This window comes from Megalobrama amblycephala, linkage group LG22 (genome assembly GCF_018812025.1).
Source record: "Megalobrama amblycephala isolate DHTTF-2021 linkage group LG22, ASM1881202v1, whole genome shotgun sequence".
Classification (NCBI taxonomy): Eukaryota; Metazoa; Chordata; class Actinopteri; order Cypriniformes; family Xenocyprididae; genus Megalobrama; species Megalobrama amblycephala.
This window is the reverse complement of record NC_063065.1, coordinates 31,463,083-31,483,941: the sequence shown is the minus strand read 5'-3', so window position 1 is coordinate 31,483,941 and position 20,859 is coordinate 31,463,083. Positions and strand designations below refer to the sequence as shown.

The window sequence follows — 20,859 nt, the reverse complement described above, 5'->3', positions numbered from 1 at the left end:
CTGATGTGCGTCGTTGCCCACTACTGGTGGACCTCATGCATAACGTTGAAATGAAACCCTTGATCAATTGGAATTCACTATAGAGCTGATTTATTATTTAAACCCCCTTTTTTACTTATTGTCGGAAAAATCCTATAGGTATATATGAGCTGTTGGAGAAAAATATATCAATAGTATAAACTTTGACTGTGAACATAAGCTAGCTACAAGTATTATGCAACTAAATCTCAACATGATTAATATATTATACACCATTATGCGATTAATTCTCAAAATAATTAATACACTTCGGTTAAGCGCGACCTGCTGTGTCACAATAGAGTTGAATTGTGGGATATAGAGCTACTTGAAGTGTACATCAGAGTAGACTCGCTCCCTCAGTCGAAATCGAGGGGACGAGGGTCTGTCCATATAAACTTCCCTCGTCCACTTCATGAAGTGGAACACACTTCAAAATGGCGTTGAGGATTCCCCTGAGGGGATGCATGTCTAAAAAGTGGAGTGGAACGCCGCCATAGGCCCTGTCCCAAATGGCACACTTTATGACACTTTTGGTCTTGTGGACCTACAATGGTTCCTGCGTGTGCGTGTCTGTTAAGTACCACGAGACCGTAGGGTGTCCCATTCATCATTTTAGGTTTCAGAATGGTGCTCGTGAGCGCCCCCTTTGCGGCCGCTATGCGCACTTCAGCTGAGCCCGCAACTTCGCACGCTACGCAGAGGATTTTACCCGGCAGTCAAAGTGGCATTACGTCACGAAAGTGCGGATTCAGAGGAAGACCGAGAGTGTTTAGGGTGCCATTTGGGACAGGGCCATAGTCTGGTCTGGTGTATAAAGATTTACCCTCATCAAAGGCGTAATCAATCGGCTTCAGCTCTGGTCCGAGTTTTCCTTTTACTGCTCCAAGTTAGTGAGAGAAACCCGCTGAGGAGCGAGAGAAACTGCACTTTTCTCCAAATAAAATGTCCGATACATGAAATGTCCCAGAGTATTGTTATATGTACACTCAATTTGAGGACTAATAGCCTAATTAATAATTTAGCCTATATTTGGGTTACACCCTCTCTAACAAACAAACAGACAGACAAACAAACACACAAAAAAGACTGATAGTATTAAGATTTGTATCAATGCTCAGTCACAAATCTCCACTTTTGCATAGTTCACTCTATGTAAACAATAAAATGTGTGTGTGTGTGTGTGTGAGCGCGCGCGCGAGAGGGTGCATGATGAGGCAGAAGGGCTTTATGGATTTGTTTGCTGTATAATCCTGGATGGTGGAGCGGAATCGCCATCTGTTTCCTCCTATGGCTCAAATGTGCTCACGATAGAGGCAGGGACATCACCACCATCACCATCATCATCTGCTCTGGTGTCACCCGCCGGATCTCCCGTCCACTCAGTGCGCGCGCGCGTGTGTGTGTGTGTGTGTGTGTGTGAAAAGAGAAAGTCAAAGCCCGGAAATGAGGAAGGAAAGGACTGGTAAATTTCATATGGGAATTGATGCTGCATCCAGACCGACTTTAATTGATCAGATCACATTGATCGCTTCTTCTAGAGGATGCTGAATGAAAAGTGAAGATATTCTTCAGGACTGAAGCTCTGCGTCCCTCCATGATGCTGCACTGGACGCCAATGTGAGAATGTAAGTGCTCGTTTGCCGTGAAACGTGTCCAGATCTCATGAATGAGAAGCTGTCGAATGAAGGTGGACTCTGTAGTGTGCATGAACATTTACTGCTGCTGTTTTACGACGACGCATCATTTGTGTGCGCGTGCCAGAACTTTACCATAAAAACACTGTGATGATGTTACGAGCATTTTGATATGCTTTACAGCTCATTAAATCATGCCATGTTAATTGTACTACCAACCAACCACAGCTATTAATATGTGTTTATTTCTGTATACAATGGGCTGAGCATGCGCCTATTCATGTATTATGAATATTTTACCCAAAAGTACAGATCGTCAAAAATGCTTTTATCATTACTTATGCCATAAGATATTTCTTTCCATCCATTTCCTTCTCAAAATACTTTCTGTTATTTATTTATTTTACCATATTATGAGTTTTTAAATTAATGTAGTTAGGAAAAAGTGCAATGGGGGATCACTGACAACTGTGCACTCTAATGCTGGGTTAAAAACACCCCAAGTTGGGTTGGAATGGACAGACCCAGGTATTGGGTTGTTTTAACCCAGCAGTTGGGTTAAATGTTTGACCAACCTGCTGGGTAGTTTTATTTAACTCAACTGTTGTTTTAAAAATTACTGTATTGTTGCTTAAAATGAACCCAAAATATGTTGGAAATTAACATTTATTAATAACTTTAATGAATAATAATTAAATGAGAAACATTTATTACATTGCTTATTAATAAATGTTCACCTTTTGATTGTTATTGTTGCCTCTAATAATTATGTGTCTGATTTTTAATTTCCAACATATTTTGGGTTATCATCCATGGGTTAAAACAGCCCATTCGCTGGGTTAAAACAACCTATTCGCTGGGTTAAAACAATCCATTCGCTGGGTTAAAACAGCCCATTCGCTGGGTTAAAACAACCCAATCGCTGGGTTAAAACAACCCATTCGCTGGGTTAAAACAGCTTATTCGCTGGGTTAAAACAATCCATCCGCTGGGTTAAAACAACCCATTCGCTGGGTTAAAACAGCCTATTCGCTGGGTTAAAACAACCCATTCGCTGGGTTAAAACAACCCATTCGCTGAGTTAAAACAACCCATTCGCTGGGTTAAAACAGCCTATTCGCTGGGTTAAAACAGCCTATTCGCTGGGTTAAAACAACCCATTCGTTGGGTTAAAACAACCCATTCGCTGGGTTAAAACAGCCTATTCGCTGGGTTAAAACAACCCATTCGCTGGGTTAAAACAACCCATTCGCTGAGTTAAAACAACCCATTCGCTGGGTTAAAACATCCCATTCGCTGGGTTAAAACAACCCATTCGCTGGGTTAAAACAGCCTATTCGCTGGGTTAAAACAGCCCATTCGCTGGGTTAAAACAACCCATTCGCTGAGTTAAAACAACCCATTCGCTGGGTTAAAACAGCCTATTCGCTGAGTTAAAACAACCCATTCGCTGGGTTAAAACAGCCTATTCGCTGGGTTAAAACAACCCATTCGCTGGGTTAAAACAACCCCTTCGCTGGGTTAAAACAACCCATTCGCTGAGTTAAAACAACCCATTCGCTGGGTTAAAACAACACATTCGCTGGGTTAAAACAGCCTATTCGCTGGGTTAAAACAACCCATTCGCTGGGTTAAAACAACCCATTCGCTGGGTTAAAACAACCCAATCGCTGGGTTAAAACAACCCATTCGCTGGGTTAAAACAGCTTATTCGCTGGGTTAAAACAATCCATCCGCTGGGTTAAAACAACCCATTCGCTGGGTTAAAACAGCCTATTCGCTGGGTTAAAACAACCCATTCGCTGGGTTAAAACAACCCATTCGCTGAGTTAAAACAACCCATTCGCTGGGTTAAAACATCCCATTCGCTGGGTTAAAACAACCCATTCGCTGGGTTAAAACAGCCTATTCGCTGGGTTAAAACAGCCTATTCGCTGGGTTAAAACAGCCCATTCGCTGGGTTAAAACAACCCATTCGCTGAGTTAAAACAACCCATTCGCTGGGTTAAAACAGCCTATTCGCTGAGTTAAAACAACCCATTCGCTGGGTTAAAACAGCCCATTCGCTGAGTTAAAACAACCCATTCGCTGGGTTAAAACAACCCCTTCGCTGGGTTAAAACAACACATTCGCTGGGTTAAAACAGCTTATTCGCTGGGTTAAAACAACACATTCGCTGGGTTAAAACAACCCTTCGCTGGGTTAAAACAACACATTCGCTGGGTTACAACAACCCAGTTTGTCCATTTTCAACCCAACTCGGGTTGTTTTTAAGTCAACATTTTTTAGAGTGTGATTAATAATATAATATAATATAATATAATATAATATAATATAATATAATATAATATAATATAATATAATATAATATAATATAACAGATAGGCTAACAAAGAACAGTTACAAAAGAGAAAACACACATGCAATAGACATGAACTAAACATAAACTGTAGTATAAAACACTGTTTATAACTGATAACAATAAAGTCACATTATATATAACTAACCAATAATTCCAAACAAATATGGTTCACATAGAAAAATATGTGAATGTCCCTTTATATTATATCATTTTAATTATATTTAACTATATTTTCCATATGTATCAGTTTTAAATATTTGCCTATTCAGATATGGCATGATTTCCTATACACAATTAAAGCCAGTTTGTACCTGTTGGATTCGGTGTTTATAACATCCTACACACTTTTTTGTATTATTTGATGCAAAAGGAATCGAGACTTCTGAGCTCCAGGAGCCTGAGCCAGCAGCAGCATCAGGACCAGCGTCAGGACCAGCGTCAGTCCTCATACGGAAAAAACTAAAACGCGTTTCTCCTCAAGCCAGCCGTAGTGAGTGTGTCCCTGGCGGGCCGCCGTCGCGATGGGCGAGAACATGTCGAAGAGGCTGAAGCTCGTGACGGGCTCAGAGTCAGAGATGGAGGAGCGCAGCTTCACAAACCCTTTCCCGGACTGGGATCAGGGATTGATGGTGTCCTCGACTGCAGGAGAAGACGACAGTAACCCTAACGAGCCGTTTGATGCGAACGGAAAGGTTTGTGATCGATTTATTCGCAACTTTATCGGTTGTTTGTCACAGTAACGGACCGTGTCAGAGCAGGTGTGTGTTTGTTTACAACAGATGCTCCGCTTGATAACCTCAGTAGATGCCCGAATTTAATCATGCACATGTTCAGATTCTGATCTCTATTATAGTCTGGCCCTGCAAGAAGCTAAAAATAATCTAACCCAAATACAGGTGGGCGTTTCCTCTTCTGCTGGACATTTAAAGGGTTAGTTCACCCAAAAGTGAAAGTTCTGTCATTAATTACTCTCCCTCATGTCGCTCCACACCCGTAAGACCTCCGTTCATCTTCAGAACACAAATTAAGATCTTTGTGATGAAATCGGAAATCCTTCCATTGACAGTCAACTACTACTTTCAAGACCAAGAAAGGTATAAATACGTCATAAAATAAATCTGTGTAACTCCAGTGGTTTGACGTCTATTTTATGAAGCGATGCGAGTGCTTTGTGTGCGCTAAAAAACATAATTTACTAAACACGCGTTTGTTTGTTTGTTTGTTTGTTTGTGCTAAAAAACATAATTTACCACTTTATTTACAAATTAGTAATCTCTAACGCACGTCCATGCAACAACGTCCACTCTGGCATCAACACATGTCACATGCGTCATGGTGCTCTTGTGAACGCGTTTTTTTTGTGCAAAAATACATAATTTTGTTCGCTCTAAAAAACATAATTTACCACTTTTATTTACAAAATATTAATCTCTAACGCATGTCCATGCAACAACATCTGCTCTCGCGTCAACACAACACACATGCGTCGTGGTGCTCTCGTAAATGCGCGTTTGTTTGCACTAAAAACATAATTTTGTTTGCGTTAAAAACATAATTTACCACTTTATTTATGAAATATTAATCTCCAAAGCATGTCCATGCAACAACATCCACTCTCGCGTCAACACAATGTGCATGCGTCGTGGTGCTCTTGTAAACGTGCGTTTGTTTGTTTGTTTGTTTGCACTGAAAAACATAATTTTGTTTGCGCTAAAAACAAAATTTACCACTTCATTTACAAAATATTAATCTCTAACACACGTCCATGCAACAACGTCCACTCTGGTGTCAACGCGTTGCATGCGTCATGGTGCTCTAGAGAACGCGTTTGTTTGTTTTTTTGTGCAAAAATACATAATTTTGTTTGCTCTAAAAACCTAATTTACCACTTTATTTACAAAATATTAATCTCTAATGCATGTCCATGCAACAACATCTGCTCTCGCGTCAACACAACACACATGCGTCGTGGTGCTCTCGTAAATGCGCGTTTGGGCTAAAAACATAATTTTGTTTGTGCTAAAAGCATAATTTACCACTTTATTTACAAAATATTAATCTCTAATGCACGTCCATGCAACAACATCCACTCTGGCATCAACACATGTCGCATGCGTAGTGGTGCTCTTGTGAACGCGTTTGTTTGTTTTTTTGTGCAAAAATACATAATTTTGTTTGCGTTAAAACCATAATTTACCACTTTATTTACAAAATATTAATCTCTAACGCATGTCCATGCAACAACGTCCGCTCTCGCATCAACACAACACACATGCGTCGTGGTGCTCTCGTAAATGCGCGTTTGTTTGCACTAAAAACATAATTTTGTTTGCGTTAAAAACATAATTTACCACTTTATTTATGAAATATTAATCTCCAAAGCACGTCCATGCAACAACATCCACTCTCGCGTCAACACAATGTGCATGCGTCGTGGTGCTCTTGTAAACGTGCGTTTGTTTGTTTGTTTGTTTGCACTGAAAAACATAATTTTGTTTGCGCTAAAAACAAAATTTACCACTTCATTTACAAAATATTAATCTCTAACACACGTCCATGCAACAACGTCCACTCTGGTGTCAACGCGTTGCATGCGTCATGGTGCTCTTGTGAACGCGTTTGTTTGTTTTTTTGTGCAAAAATACATAATTTTGTTTGCGTTAAAAACATAATTTACCACTTTATTTACAAAATATTAATCTCTAACGCATGTCCATGCAACAACGTCCGCTCTCGCATCAACACAACACACATGCGTTGTAGTGCTCTCGTAAATGCGCGTTTGTTTGCACTAAAAACATAATTTTGTTTGCGTTAAAAACATAATTTACCACTTTATTTACAAAATATTAATCTCTAACGCATGTCCATGCAACAACGTCCGCTCTCGCATCAACACAACACACATGCGTTGTAGTGCTCTCGTAAATGCGCGTTTGTTTGCACTAAAAACATAATTTTGTTTGCGTTAAAAACATAATTTACCACTTTATTTACAAAATATTAATCTCTAAAACACATCCATGCAACAACGTCCACTCTCGCGTCAACACGCATGCGTCATAGTGCTCCAGAGAACGTGTTTGTTTGTTTGCGCTGAAAAACATAATTTTGTTTGTGCTAAAAAACATAATTTACCACTTTATTTACAAAATATTAATCTCTAACGCATGTCCATGCAACAACATCCGCTCTCGCATCAACACAACACACATGCGTCGTGGTGCTCTCGTAAATGCGCGTTTGGGCTAAAAACATAATTTACCACTTTATTTATGAAATATTAATCTCCAAAGCACATCCATGCAACAACATCCACTCTCGCGTCAACACAATGTGCATGCGTCGTGGTGCTCTTGTAAACGTGCGTTTGTTTGTTTGTTTGTTTGCACTGAAAAACATAATTTTGTTTGCGCTAAAAACAAAATTTACCACTTCATTTACAAAATATTAATCTCTAACACACGTCCATGCAACAACGTCCACTCTGGCATCAACACGTCGCATGCGTCATGGTGCTCTTGTGAACGCGTTTGTTTGTTTTTTTTGTGCAAAAATACATAATTTTGTTTGCGTTAAAAACATAATTTACCACTTTTATTTACAAAATATTAATCTCTAACGCATGTCCATGCAACAACATCTGCTCTCGCGTCAACACAACACAACACACATGCGTCGTGGTGCTCTCGTAAATGCGCGTTTGGGCTAAAAACATAATTTTGTTTGTGCTAAAAGCATAATTTACCACTTTATTTACAAAATATTAATCTCTAATGCACGTCCATGCAACAACGTCCACTCTGGCATCAACACATGTCGCATGCGTAGTGGTGCTCTTGTGAACGCGTTTTTTTTTTTTTTTTTTTGTGCAAAAATACATAATTTTGTTTGCGTTAAAAACATAATTTACCACTTTTATTTACAAAATATTAATCTCTAACGCATGTCCATGCAACAACATCTGCTCTCGCGTCAACACAACACAACACACATGCGTCGTGGTGCTCTCGTAAATGCGCGTTTGGGCTAAAAACATAATTTTGTTTGTGCTAAAAGCATAATTTACCACTTTATTTACAAAATATTAATCTCTAATGCACGTCCATGCAACAACGTCCACTCTGGCATCAACACATGTCGCATGCGTAGTGGTGCTCTTGTGAACGCGTTTTTTTTTTTTTTTTTTGTGCAAAAATACATAATTTTGTTTGCGTTAAAAACATAATTTACCACTTTATTTACAAAATATTAATCTCTAACGCATGTCCATGCAACAACATCTGCTCTCGCGTCAACACGCATGCGTCATAGTGCTCTAGAGAACGTGTTTGTTTGTTTGTTTGTGCTGAAAAACATAATTTTGTTTGTGCTAAAAAACATAATTTACCACTTTATTTACAAAATATTAATCTCTAAAACACCATGCAACAACGCCCACTCTCGCGTCAACACGCATGCGTCATGGTGCTCTTGTGAACGCGTTTGTTTGTTTTTTTTGTGCAAAAATACATAATTTTGTTTGCGTTGAAAACATAATTTACCACTTTATTTACAAAATATTAATCTCTAACGCATGTCCATGCAACAACATCCGCTCTCACGTCAACACAACACACATGCGTTGTAGTGCTCTCGTAAATGTGCGTTTGTGTGGGCTAAAAACTATTTTGTTTGCGCTACAAAACATAATTTGCCACTTTATTTACAAAATATTAATCTCTAAAGCACATCCATGCAACAACATCTGCTCTCGCATCAACACATGCATGCGTCGTGTTCTCTCGTAAACAGGTGTTTGTTTGTTTGTGTTAAAAAAACATAATTTACTTTATTTACAAAATATGAATCTGTAGTGCACGTCCATGCAACAACATCCGCTCTCGCATCAACACAAAACGCATGCGTCGTGGTGCTCTCGTGAATGAGCGTTTGTTTGTTTGTTTGCACTAAGAAACATAATTTTATTTGTGCTAAAAACAAAATTTACCACTTTATTTACAAAATATTAATCTCCAAAGCACGTCCATGCAACAAGGTCTGCTCTCAAGAAATAATCACGTCGGATATTAATATTTGTAAATAAAGTGGTAAATTATGTTTGTTTGTTTTTTTGTGCAAACAAAGCACTCATAATTAAAAAAAAAAAAAAAGATTATGGATTTTCATATTTGTTGAGGAAAAAGATGCAGCATGGATGCAGCTGTCTAAGCTTTGACTCACATTACTTGTACTACTGGTCAAAAGTTTGCGGTCAGTAAGGTTTAGAAAAAAAAAACCCAGAAATTAATACCTATAGGAAGGATGCATGACCAAAAGTGACATTTATAGACATTTATAATGTTACAAAAGATTATATTTCAAGTAAATGTTGTTCTTTTGAGCTTTTTATTTATCAAATAATCCTGAAAAATGAAATGTATGACGATTTCCACAAAAATATGAAGCTGTTTATAACACTGATAATAATCATAAATGTTTCTTAAGCAGCAAATCATCATATCAGAATGATTTCTGAAGGATCATGTGACACTGAAGACTGGAGTAATGATGCTGAAAATTCAGCTTTGATCACAAATTATAATAAATTACACTTTAATAATAAAATAAATTTAAAAATAAAAATAAATTACACTTTACTATATATTCACATAGAAAACAGCTGATTTACACTGGAATAATATTTCACTGTTTTACTGTATTCTTGATCAAATAAATAAACGTAGCCTTGGTGAGCAGAAGAAACTTCTTTGAGAAACATTAACTGATGCCAGTGTACATTGCTAGTCTGCAAGTGCACATCATCGAGTGTGTCATTTGGACGGGGTCCGACTTAACTTCTTGAAAGCATCGTCACGAAACCTTTTCATTTTGATGCTCTCCTCTCCTGTTCAAATCAGTGTGCTGGTTTCACGTCTTGGCTCATCAAACAAAAGCCACCTCCGGTCGTGCCTGTTTCTTCACTGCAAACGGAGGAAGGCTTTATCTGCTTCAAACACTCATTCCCTGAGCAGGCGGCTGTGTTGCGTTTCAGAGCAAACGGAGGAGGCCGCTTCACTGCTTTTAAAGCTCAACGTGGGACTGATTAGATCTGGTGTTTTTGGGACATACCATGGTCAGGGCTCCAAACTAATATACTGTATGAGAGCAGTGGCACCGTTGTCAACAAGATCTACAGAAGGTGGCGTTGGGCGGGGGTTTAATCATAAAGGTAATTTAATCATGTTAATCACGTTTTGCATTAATAAGTGCAATTACTAATAATATTACACATTTATTTATGGGAAATGTGACAGTAAAGCACTGAGCTTGAATTGAGATGTAGATAAAATTAACTTTTATTGATGACAGTAACATGCAAAAACCTAATTTTTATAGGGAAAAATGTAAATTATTATACTCCTATGAAATGTACCATCCTGAACTGCGTCTTACATGAATGAACCGAAACTCAGCGCATAGGCTGCTTGCCTCAGAGACATGAGAAATATCTCTATAGAAAGCATGAAATATCTACTTTAACGAAAACGAAATAATTCAAAACGAAAAGAAATAGGCTACTCTGTTTATGTAGAATAAACTGAATGAATTGTGCATTCTCTCTCTAAGTGCGTCCATGAGGAGATGAGGGGAGTCAATGTCAACTTCATCTTTGCCGCCAACACTGATTCAGAAAACATTACTTTATTAATAAACAATTAAAATGTCTCCTTGCTGTTTTGGTCACATTCATAAGACCAATATCGATTCGTAAATCCCTGGCTATATGCCTTTTTCAGTTGACAAATAAACAGTGCATAGTGCGCCTCCCACCCAATAAATCGCAATAGGCTGGAAGCTTTGTGTTGCTTTTGATATGGAACAAAGTCTCAGATTTAAAATTCTGTCCATTTCATTAAGAAATTCAAGCAATAAATACCGTTTTGGCGCTCTTTAATGTGGCGTCATATATCGTTGTAGTTTCTGGGTACTCGCCTGTGCGTTATCAAACGCATAGCAAAAGATTCGTGCCAGTTTCATTTTTGTTCTGGATCCAGTGCTCTGCTGCTACATTGGAGCGCACCAATCACCCTCAGTGTAATCTGTCAACGTGACGGACGGCCTTAAGATTTTTCCATCAATGTTAATGTTAATGACGGATAATTTTCGGTTAACGCGACCTCATATATATATATATATATATATATATATATATATATATATATATATATATATATATATATATATATATATATATATATATCAATTTATAAATAAGAAAACCATATAAACAAAACACACAATACATTTCATCATTGACCATATGCTAGTTCAAAAAGGTAAGTTTTTAACCTAGATTTAAAAACAGATATGGAAGGAGCAAATCTAATCTACTTTTCCCCATATATTAGGGAGTGGAAATGGCTAATACTCCAATAAGTGCTCCTCTGCCACCATCTACTGGTTATACTTGTACTTTCATGTCTTTTTAAAGGTGCCATCGAACGTTTTTTTTTACAAGATGTAATATAAGTCTAAGGTGTCCCCTGAATGTGTCTGTGAAGTTTCAGCTCAAAATACCCCATAGATTTTTTTTTAATTAATTTTTTTAACTGCCTATTTTGGGGCATCATTAAATATGAGCCAATTTATGCTGTGCGGCTCCTTTAAATCTTGTGCTCTCCGCCCATGGAGCTCGCGCTTGCCTTAAACAGTGCCTAAACAAAGTTCACACAGCTAATATAACCCTCAAATGGATCTTTACAAAGTGTTCGTCATGCATGCGGCGGATTACGTGAGTATTGTATACTGTTATATTGTTTACATTTGATTCTGAATGAGTTTGAGGCTGTCCTCCGTGGCTAACGGCTAACATTACTACACTGTTAGGAGAGATTTATAAAGAATGAAGTTGTGTTTATGAATTATACAGACTGCAAGTGTTTAAAAATGAAAATAGCGACGGCTCTTGTCTCCGTGAATACAGTTAAGAAACGATGGTAACTTTAACCACATTTAACAGTACATTAGCAACATGCTAACGAAACATTTAGAAAGACAGTTTACAAATATCACTAAAAATATCATGATATCATGGATCATGTCAGTTATTATTGCTCCATCTGCCATTTTTCACTATTGTTCTTGCTTGCTTACCTAGTCTGATGATTCAGCTGTGCACAGATCCAGACGTTAATACTGGCTGCCCTTGTGTAATGCCTTGAACATGAGGCTGGCATATGCAAATATTGGGTCGTACATATTAATGATCCCGACTGTTACGTCACAGTCGGTGTTATGTTGAGATTCGCCTGTTCTTCAGAGGTCTTTTAAACAAATGAGATTTATATAAGAAAGAGGAAACAATGGAGTTTGAGACTCACTGTATGTCATTTCCATGTACTGAACTCTTGTTATTTAACTATGCCAAGGTAAATTCAATTTTTAATCCTAGGGCACTTAAAAATTTAATTTACCTTGGCATAGTTGAATAACAAGAGGATCTCTTGCATTGATGTCAAGAAGAAGACAAGCAAGAACAACAGCAAAAAATGGCAGATGGAGCAATAATAACTGACATGATCCATGATATCATGATATTTTTAGTGATATTTGTGAATTGTCTTTCTAAATGTTTTGTTAGCATGTTGCTAATGTACTGTTAAATGAGGTTAAAGTTACCATCGTTTCTTACTGTATTCACAGAGACGAGCCGTCGCTATTTTCATTTTTAAACACTTGCAGTCTGTATAATTCATAAACACAACTTCATTCTTTATAAATCTCTCTAACAGTGTGTAATGTTAGCTTTAGCCACGGAGCACTATCAAACTCATTCAGAATCAAATGTAAACATCCAAATAAATACTATACTCACATGATCCGACATGCTGCATGACGAACACTTTGTAAAGATCCATTTGAGGGTTATATTAGCTGTGTGAACTTTGTTTATGCTGGTTAAGGCAAGCGCGAGCTCGGGGGGGGCAGGGAGCACGAGAATTTAAAGGGGACGCGCGCTGAATCTGCGCATATTTAATGATGCTCCAAAATAGGCATTTAAAAAATGAATTAAAAAAAATCCATGGGGTATTTTGAGCTGAAACTTCACAGACACATTCCTTAGACTTATATTACATCTTTTAAAAAGACATTCTACAGCACCTTTAAATAAAAGTTTGTTTGCCACAAAGTGTTTCACTTTCGTCTTTCAGTTTACAAATCATCACATTAACAATAACATTCAAATTGAATTATATTTAGAGATTTCAAGTGCTGGTGTGAAGCATTTTAAAAAGTCCTTGAAAATTGCTTGAATTTCACTCCCAAAAAATTGCATCATCGCTAAAATGAATAACGTAAACACATTCGACTATTTCTGTGACCATGGTTGCAGTTAGCATTCATTCATGGCTCAATATTTCTCCTGGTTTCCACGTTAGCGCTGTTTGATCTGATGCCTGTAGTTTATAACAGAGAATACTTTGCCAAATTTAAATGCTTCTCACTAGATCTTGCTGGGATGTTATTAATTCTGCTGAGAATTCGCCACTTTTTCAGTGCTCTGTATCAGCAGTGTCGTGTGATCTAGTGAAACTTCTGAGCTCACGCTGCGTTACGCACATAGGTTGAGCTGTTTATTATTGTCCGAGCTGATAAACCTTCTGAAGCTCAAACGAATAATGCAATGCAAACATACCCAGCCATGCATGTGATGTAAAAGAAAACGTGATTCATCACACCAGGCCACCTTCTTCCATTGCTCCGTGGTCCAGTTCTGATGCTCACGTGTCCACTGTTGGCTCTTTCGGCAGTGGACAGGGGTCACCCTTGGCCACCCATGACCCATGATGGTAGTACCAGAGTATTTTTGTAATGCTGTGTTCACACCAAACGCGAATAGAGCGTCTGGCGCGAATGATTTCAATGTTAAGTCAATGTAAAGACGCGTTTACGCGCGTCTGGAGGTCTCGCGGCGCGAATGAGGCGTTTAGAGCAGTGCGGAAGACGCGAATTCGCCTCATTCGCGCGTCTAGTTCGCGCGAATGACGCGAATTGAGCGTTTCGCGCGAATTACAGTGTTTTTTGTGCATTTATGCGTTTGACGCGAATTCGCGTCTGACGCCCAAGTTGAAAAATGTGAACTTTGGCGTAAATTCACGCTGCGTTAACCAATCAGGAGCCTGCTTGCTGCTGTGGCGGCAGGCCCGCCCCGAGTCACTCATTCAAAATGGAGGAACGACTGATATTATCAGTGAGCAGTCACCCAGAGATTTATGACACAAGTTCATACTTCTATGGAGACAGGAATAAAAAGGACGTCGCTTGGAAGAGTGTCGGTGAGGAGACTGGGCAACCTGGTAAGTTGTAAATACACATTTCACTTTTGAGTCACATACACGTTTATCGACCTGCGAATACAAAGCGGTAGCTCTCTCGATGAATGCATGATCAACATCAGCCATCTTGCAAACAGACAACCGCCTAGCACTTGCCCCTCCCACAAGAAGCGGATTTCACCTCGGACTCCGCCTTTTTTACGCGCGTCTATTTCGCTCTAGATGCGCGAATGCATTCAAAATGTTCAAGCGGCAAACTAGACGCGGTAGACGCAAATTTGACGCTCTATTCGCGCTTGGTGTGAACGCAGCATAAGGGTTTTAGCTTCAGAGCATTGCTACTCTGAGAAGTCCTTTAGATTCAAACCATCCAACACACATGATCTTTATATCTACATCTCTGTTTTCCCCATTGTGGAGGAAAGATCAGAAGGTTTTTCTATCCCACCATGCCTTGTGCTGATTTTCCCTTTGTATTCTCCGCAGAGGTTCATGGTTCGCTTCACATGTCTTCTGGTTCAGCAGGGTCTCTTGTTTCCGTCCCCTCAGCTGTCAGTCATCTCTCTGCAGAAAAAACATGTTCATTATTAGATTTGGTTCAGACTGCAGCAGGGCTCTATAGTCAGCCAAGTTACTGCATCACTCGTTCTCTCTTGCAGTACGCTTATAAAATGGCATAGCAGGAAGACAAGAAAATGTTCTCATTCAACTAACAATGTCAACTTAAAATTGTTTGTGCACTTTTTAATAATGAAAACTACATTTGTCAAGCTCAGCCATGGGAAATATACATCTTTTTGCAATGTTGGCAAAATACAGCTTGAAATATCTACCCCTAGAGGACATTTTTGGGATTATTTCATCCACAACTCCTTAGGTACTACCGTATTTACTTTGACATAAATTAAGATTGCACATGTCAGTGTGTGTAGGTGAGAGTCCTGTGTTATAGGTGAGGTTCGTTCCTCATTAGGATTCGGCTCACAGACTCACTGCTGCAGCAGAGAAATAACTCTGGATTCGATCCACCTTCACTCTTCCATGCCCAAGGTTTCCAAGCTATTGAACTCAAGACTTTCAGAAATAGCAATGCGCATTATGCATTTCCCCCTGTGGCAGAAAACAGAACCTTTTTTCTGTGTTAAAATGTGCTCTTTGTATCAGGGCGACCACCAAGATCCTGGGGTGCCACATTCCCCTTTGTACCATTGTCAGCTTGTCACAGGTGACATTTGAGTCGAGATACAATTCACGATTGATCATTAAAAGATCGCAATATTATTCCTCAATTACAATGATTCGGTTCAGCGAACATTCAGATCTGTGTTCTGATCCAGAGAGAGCCGTTGTCATGTATAGCTATGAAACAGCTTCACAAGCAGTTTTTCGAACCACACAGTGTAATTATTTTTGTCTTACAATAATTCAAATGATCACAGAAGTACTGGGATAAAAGTTTATAATTCAGATATAAACACTGATGTCTACGGTGGCGATCAAAATAGAGCAAATCACCTTTTGAAAAGAACTTGTCTCTTCAAATTAAGATTGTAATACATCATTACACCAGTAGGTGGTGTCAAGTGACTGTATTTGTCATTGAATCAAGAGATTCATTCAAAAACGCTGATTCATTCAATAATAAAACAAGTGTGAGTCATTGAATCATTCATTCAACAGATTTTTTTTTTTTTTTAATAATTCAAATGAATTCAAAAAAATTTTAAATAGACTGCAGCAATTAACATCTAGTAAATTGTTATTTTTTTAGTTTGTGATCTGTGTTTTAAACAAAAAATTGTGATTCTCAGTTTATTCAGAATCATGCAGCTCTAACAATTAGCTATTCTCTTTTAGTCTCTTTCTGACTTTATTCAATGTCAAACGTTTGCAAATATTGTTTACAAAAGATGTTGCATTGCAAGGCCATGAAGTCTCTGAGGTACAGTTTACTTTTAAGGGTTAGAAGTGTGTCTATGACGTGGATATGCATATATTTCAAGTAGTGATTTGTTGAATTTATGATGGAGATTCCACAAGGCTCTGTATTTGGTCCGCAAAATTTTCTAACACTGTGTTCGGTCTAATGCTGTACAGTGCTCAGTGCTAGGGTTGCAAAATTCCGGGAATTTTCAAAGCTGGAAAGTTTCCATGGGAATTAACGGGAATATATGGGAATTAACGGGAATTAATGGGAATAAACAGGGAATTTGCAAAATTACAGGTTAGCCTATAACAGGGTACTTAAATGTAGTTGAACATCTTGCAGCATAATTTTAGTTAAAATAACCATATTTAATGCAATTTTAGTTGAATTTTTACCCTGACATTCAGACAGCACTGCTTACTGCAGGGCTATTGAGGCCACACCCCCTGCATGCACTGTGCATTCTCCCAGTCCATAACATGCTCATTTGATCAAAAATACAGAAAAAAGCAGTAATATTGTGAAACATAACTACAATTTAAAATAATGGCTTTCTATTTTAATATACATAAAAATATAATTTATTCCTGTGATCAAAGCTGAATTTTCAGCATCATTTCTCCAGTCTTCAGTGTCACATGATCCTTCAGAAATCATTCTAATATGCTGATTTGATGCTCCGTTATCAATGTTGGAAACAGTTGTGCTGCTTAATTCTTTTATAACCTGTGATACTTTTTTTAGGATTCTTTGATGAATACAAATTTAAAGAACAGCATTCATTTAAAATATAAATCTTTTGTAACAATATACACTACCGTTCAAAATTTGGGGGTCAGTAATTTTTTTTTCTTTTTTTGAAAGAAATGAACACTTTTATTCAGCAAGGATGTGTGAAATTGTTAAATAAAAGTGATATTAAAGTGATATTGTTAGAAAAGATTTCTATTTTGAATAAATTCTATTCCTTTTAACTTTTTATTAATAAGTGAATCCTGAAAATAGTATTACAGGTTCCAAAAAATATTCAGCAGCACAACTGTTTCTAACAATGATAATAACTGATATCAAATCAGCATATTAGAATGATTTTTGAAGGATCATGTGACACTGAAATAAATAACACATAACAATTGTTGCAATAAAAATATATTTATTTTACTAAATTAGAATTAATTGAATGTGAAAAATAAAATAACTGTTATTTTATGTTATGACTAAACAAAATGATTATATTTGTTTTTATATGATACTTTTTATGTAAATATTTTACATTTATATAAATTTCCCAACATTTCCAATTAATTCCCATAAATTCCCGTAAATTCCCCAGGTTAAGTTCTCGTGGAAAGTTTCCGGAAATTTACCGGAAACTTTCCACCCCTTTGCAACCCTACTCAGTGCCAGTGTCCCTTAATATCAGCTAATTAGTAAAACAGCTGTTTGCCAAATTAATCTTTTTTCCCCCTTCTCTGGAAATAGATCAGCGATGCTTTCCAGAAGAAAGTGCAGAGCAAAATCAAAGACCTTCTCCAACAAATGGAGGAGGGCCTCAAGACTGCAGATCCACATGATTTTTCCACTTATACAGGCTGGACAGGTGAGTACCAAACAGTGCATGCCATGGACTTTAGGACACTTTCAATGAATAAAGTACAAATTGGTGTCCCGTTACCTTTATTTTTGTGCAGAAAGGCACAAATTACAATGTTCATTCATGAAACGCTCACTGTTACTGTGCGTTTTTCCCCATTAAAAAGAAAAACGTTTCATTAAATTCTTGAATTTGGATTCTACAGTGACACAAATCAGGATTTTAGACTGTATGCAGATAGTTTTTCCAAATGTGCCGAGAAAATTTCAAACCTAATATAAAATAAATGCAAATGTTTTAAAATTGCTGGAGTCCCAATGCTTTGAAAGCTGATTGTCATTCCCAGGCATAGCCCTGCTGTACCTGCAGCTTTACCGTGTGACGCAGGAAGCCTCGCATTTGCAGCGCGCTCTGGATTACGTCAAACGCACACTGAGGAACCTAAACGGACGGCGTGTCACCTTCTTGTGCGGAGACGCCGGGCCTCTAGCCGTAGGCGCGGTTGTTCACCACCACTTGAAAAACCAGGCCGACTCCCAGGAGTGTCTCACTAAGTAAGAACCATTTCAAACTTTCTTTTTGTCTCTTTTCTCTTCAGCTTTCTCTGCTTGCTCTCAGTAAGTGTGGTTTGGAGATTTTGCACAAAAGATGGTGTGTAAAGGGGGAAAAATCCCTTGTTTTACAAACAAAATAACTTTTAATGTGTTACTTAGAAAAATAATTAAATACATTAAATTAATCCATTTTAATTAATAATAAGTGCCCCTGTTATGCTATTTTAAGGGGTCCTACAACAGGTTCACATGCATCCAAGGTCAAAAAACACTTTAATTTTATCATAATATCCACTGCAGCATCAGCTCTTCTGAAACGGTTTGTTTGAAGATTCAGTCTGTCTAAACCCCGCCTCTCTGAGAGCTGCTCTGCTCTGATTGGCTCAGTCTGTTGTGATTGGTCAGAAACCAAACGTTCATTATCATATCTGAATCAGCTCTTGATTCACAGTGATACGAACAGTAACGATGGCGTCGGTTTTACCGTATCAATCTCATCAAAGTGGAGAAAACAGCGTCTTCTCGACATGAACAACACGAACCAAACTCTTCCAGTCTCAGATACAACTACAGTGATTGAGGGCGGGGCAAAGCAGCCAATGGGCGGATATTATGCAAATTAGTCACAAACCTGCATAGGAAGTAAAACGACTAATTTCTGGCAGTTCAGAATCACTTCTTTCTTTTAGGAGACAATAACTCTATTCTTTAAAACTTTGCAGACCTTTAACTTTCACAAACAGCTTTATTACAACCAATTAGCTGTCATTAATTTGTATTATAGCCACTATGATTTCTAGAAATTGGCATCGGCCATTGAAAAACTAGAGTTTATTCTGCTCTCAGATTTCTATACACTTCATCTCTTAGAATAGTAGTGAGGAGAGCATTGATTTGGATTTGATTGAAGAGATGGAGGTAGAAATTGCTTTTGCTCCTGTGAGGCGTTTCTGTATGCGAGAAAACAAATGCTTGTGTTGTAGTGAACGCCGCTCGCTCTCACTCATCCGTCTGCGGGGAGCGTGTTATTCAGCGGCCACATGCGGTGCTCTCTGTACTCATTCGTCTGCTAGACTGCAGCTCTCCACATGAGTCTGATTATATATCCTGTGAGCCCTGGGCCAAAATTACGCTTATTTTGCTCACAATTCATTGTGATTTTCATACACATGTTTCAGTTAAACAACAGCACAAGAAGACATGCTACACAATGTTCTAATTATATTAAAGGAGATCTATTATGCTCCTTTCACAAGATGTAATATCAGTCTCCAGAATGTCTCTGTGAAGTTTCAGCTCAAAATCCCCCACAGATCATTTATTATAGCTTGTCAAATTTGCCCCTATTTGGGTGTGAGCAAAAACACGCCGTTTTTGTGTGTGTCCCTTTAAATGCAAATGAGCTGCTGCTCCAGAAGAGGGTGGAGCTTTAACAGCTCAACAACAACAAAGCTGGAGAATCTCACGCAGCCAAAATGACGACGGTGTTCAGCCTTACATTGTTCAAACCGGAGTCGACACTGATGGAGAGACTCAGGAAGAAGTTACAACTTTTAGAACTGTTTGGCTGCAGATAGAGTTGTACAATGATTTAACTAATTTCCATTTCTTCATTTCTTTCAGATTGCTCCAGCTCCAGCGTTCAGTGCTCAGCCCAGACTCCGACGTTCCTGATGAACTTCTGTACGGACGAGCCGGCTACCTTTACGCCCTGCTTTACGTCAATAAAGAAATCGGGCCGGGCACGGTGGATGAGACCACCATCGCCAAGGTGATTGTCAAATTTTACGCTATTCATAATCAAAATTCATTCATGCATAAACGTGGAGCATTGATAAAAATGCATTACAATTGATAAAAAATGTGCATTTTATTGTGTCTCTGGAGTGCATTTGAATGTTTGTTGCTCACCAGATGCATTAAACCCGCTGACCCTCACTGTAAATGTTTAGCCTCTCGTGGGCTGCTTTAGTGTACATCATACATTAATGTCTTGTGCGTTGGCCACTGTCCAGTTTTACAGCGCATGTGGGCAGAACTGATGAGGATGCAGCCAGAAAAGTGGTGAAGAAAGATGAAGGCGGTTAATGCGTTTGTTGGCACTTCATATAAATTTTGTGTGGCATTTTTGCCACAGTAATTATGTAACATTAAAGCTGCCGTTGAGTTGGATCCGGCATGTGGAGAATTTATGGTTATTAAAGTTGGAAGTCTGGTGCAGTTAAAAGAGTCATGACATGAGAAATCAAATTTGCCTTGATCTTTTGCCACGTCCTCCTGATTATAAACAAGCTCCAAAAACGGCTTGTTCTGATATTGCAGGATTTTTGATGCAAATGCATTTGCATATGACTGCCTCTGGAGCAAGCATTGACCAATAGTTATACATCATTGCATCATAAGCCCCGCCCACTGGCATTCAGTCAATTAACGGTTGACATTTGTCTA

General features: G+C 38.3%; 1 protein-coding gene across 1 annotated transcript in view; it reads left to right on the top strand.

Moving 5' to 3' along the window:
- The first annotated feature begins 1,450 nt into the window (after window positions 1-1,450).
- Window positions 1,451-20,859, top strand: part of lancl2 (LanC lantibiotic synthetase component C-like 2 (bacterial)) — a 40,161-nt gene continuing 20,752 nt past the window's right edge. Inside the window, exons 1-5 of the mRNA XM_048174699.1 lie at window positions 1,451-1,646; window positions 4,388-4,709; window positions 17,746-17,863; window positions 18,204-18,411; window positions 20,035-20,182. Of these exons, the coding sequence (XP_048030656.1) occupies window positions 4,539-4,709; window positions 17,746-17,863; window positions 18,204-18,411; window positions 20,035-20,182 (645 nt within the window). The 5' untranslated portion in view covers window positions 1,451-1,646; window positions 4,388-4,538. The remainder of the gene's footprint in view (window positions 1,647-4,387; window positions 4,710-17,745; window positions 17,864-18,203; window positions 18,412-20,034; window positions 20,183-20,859) is intronic.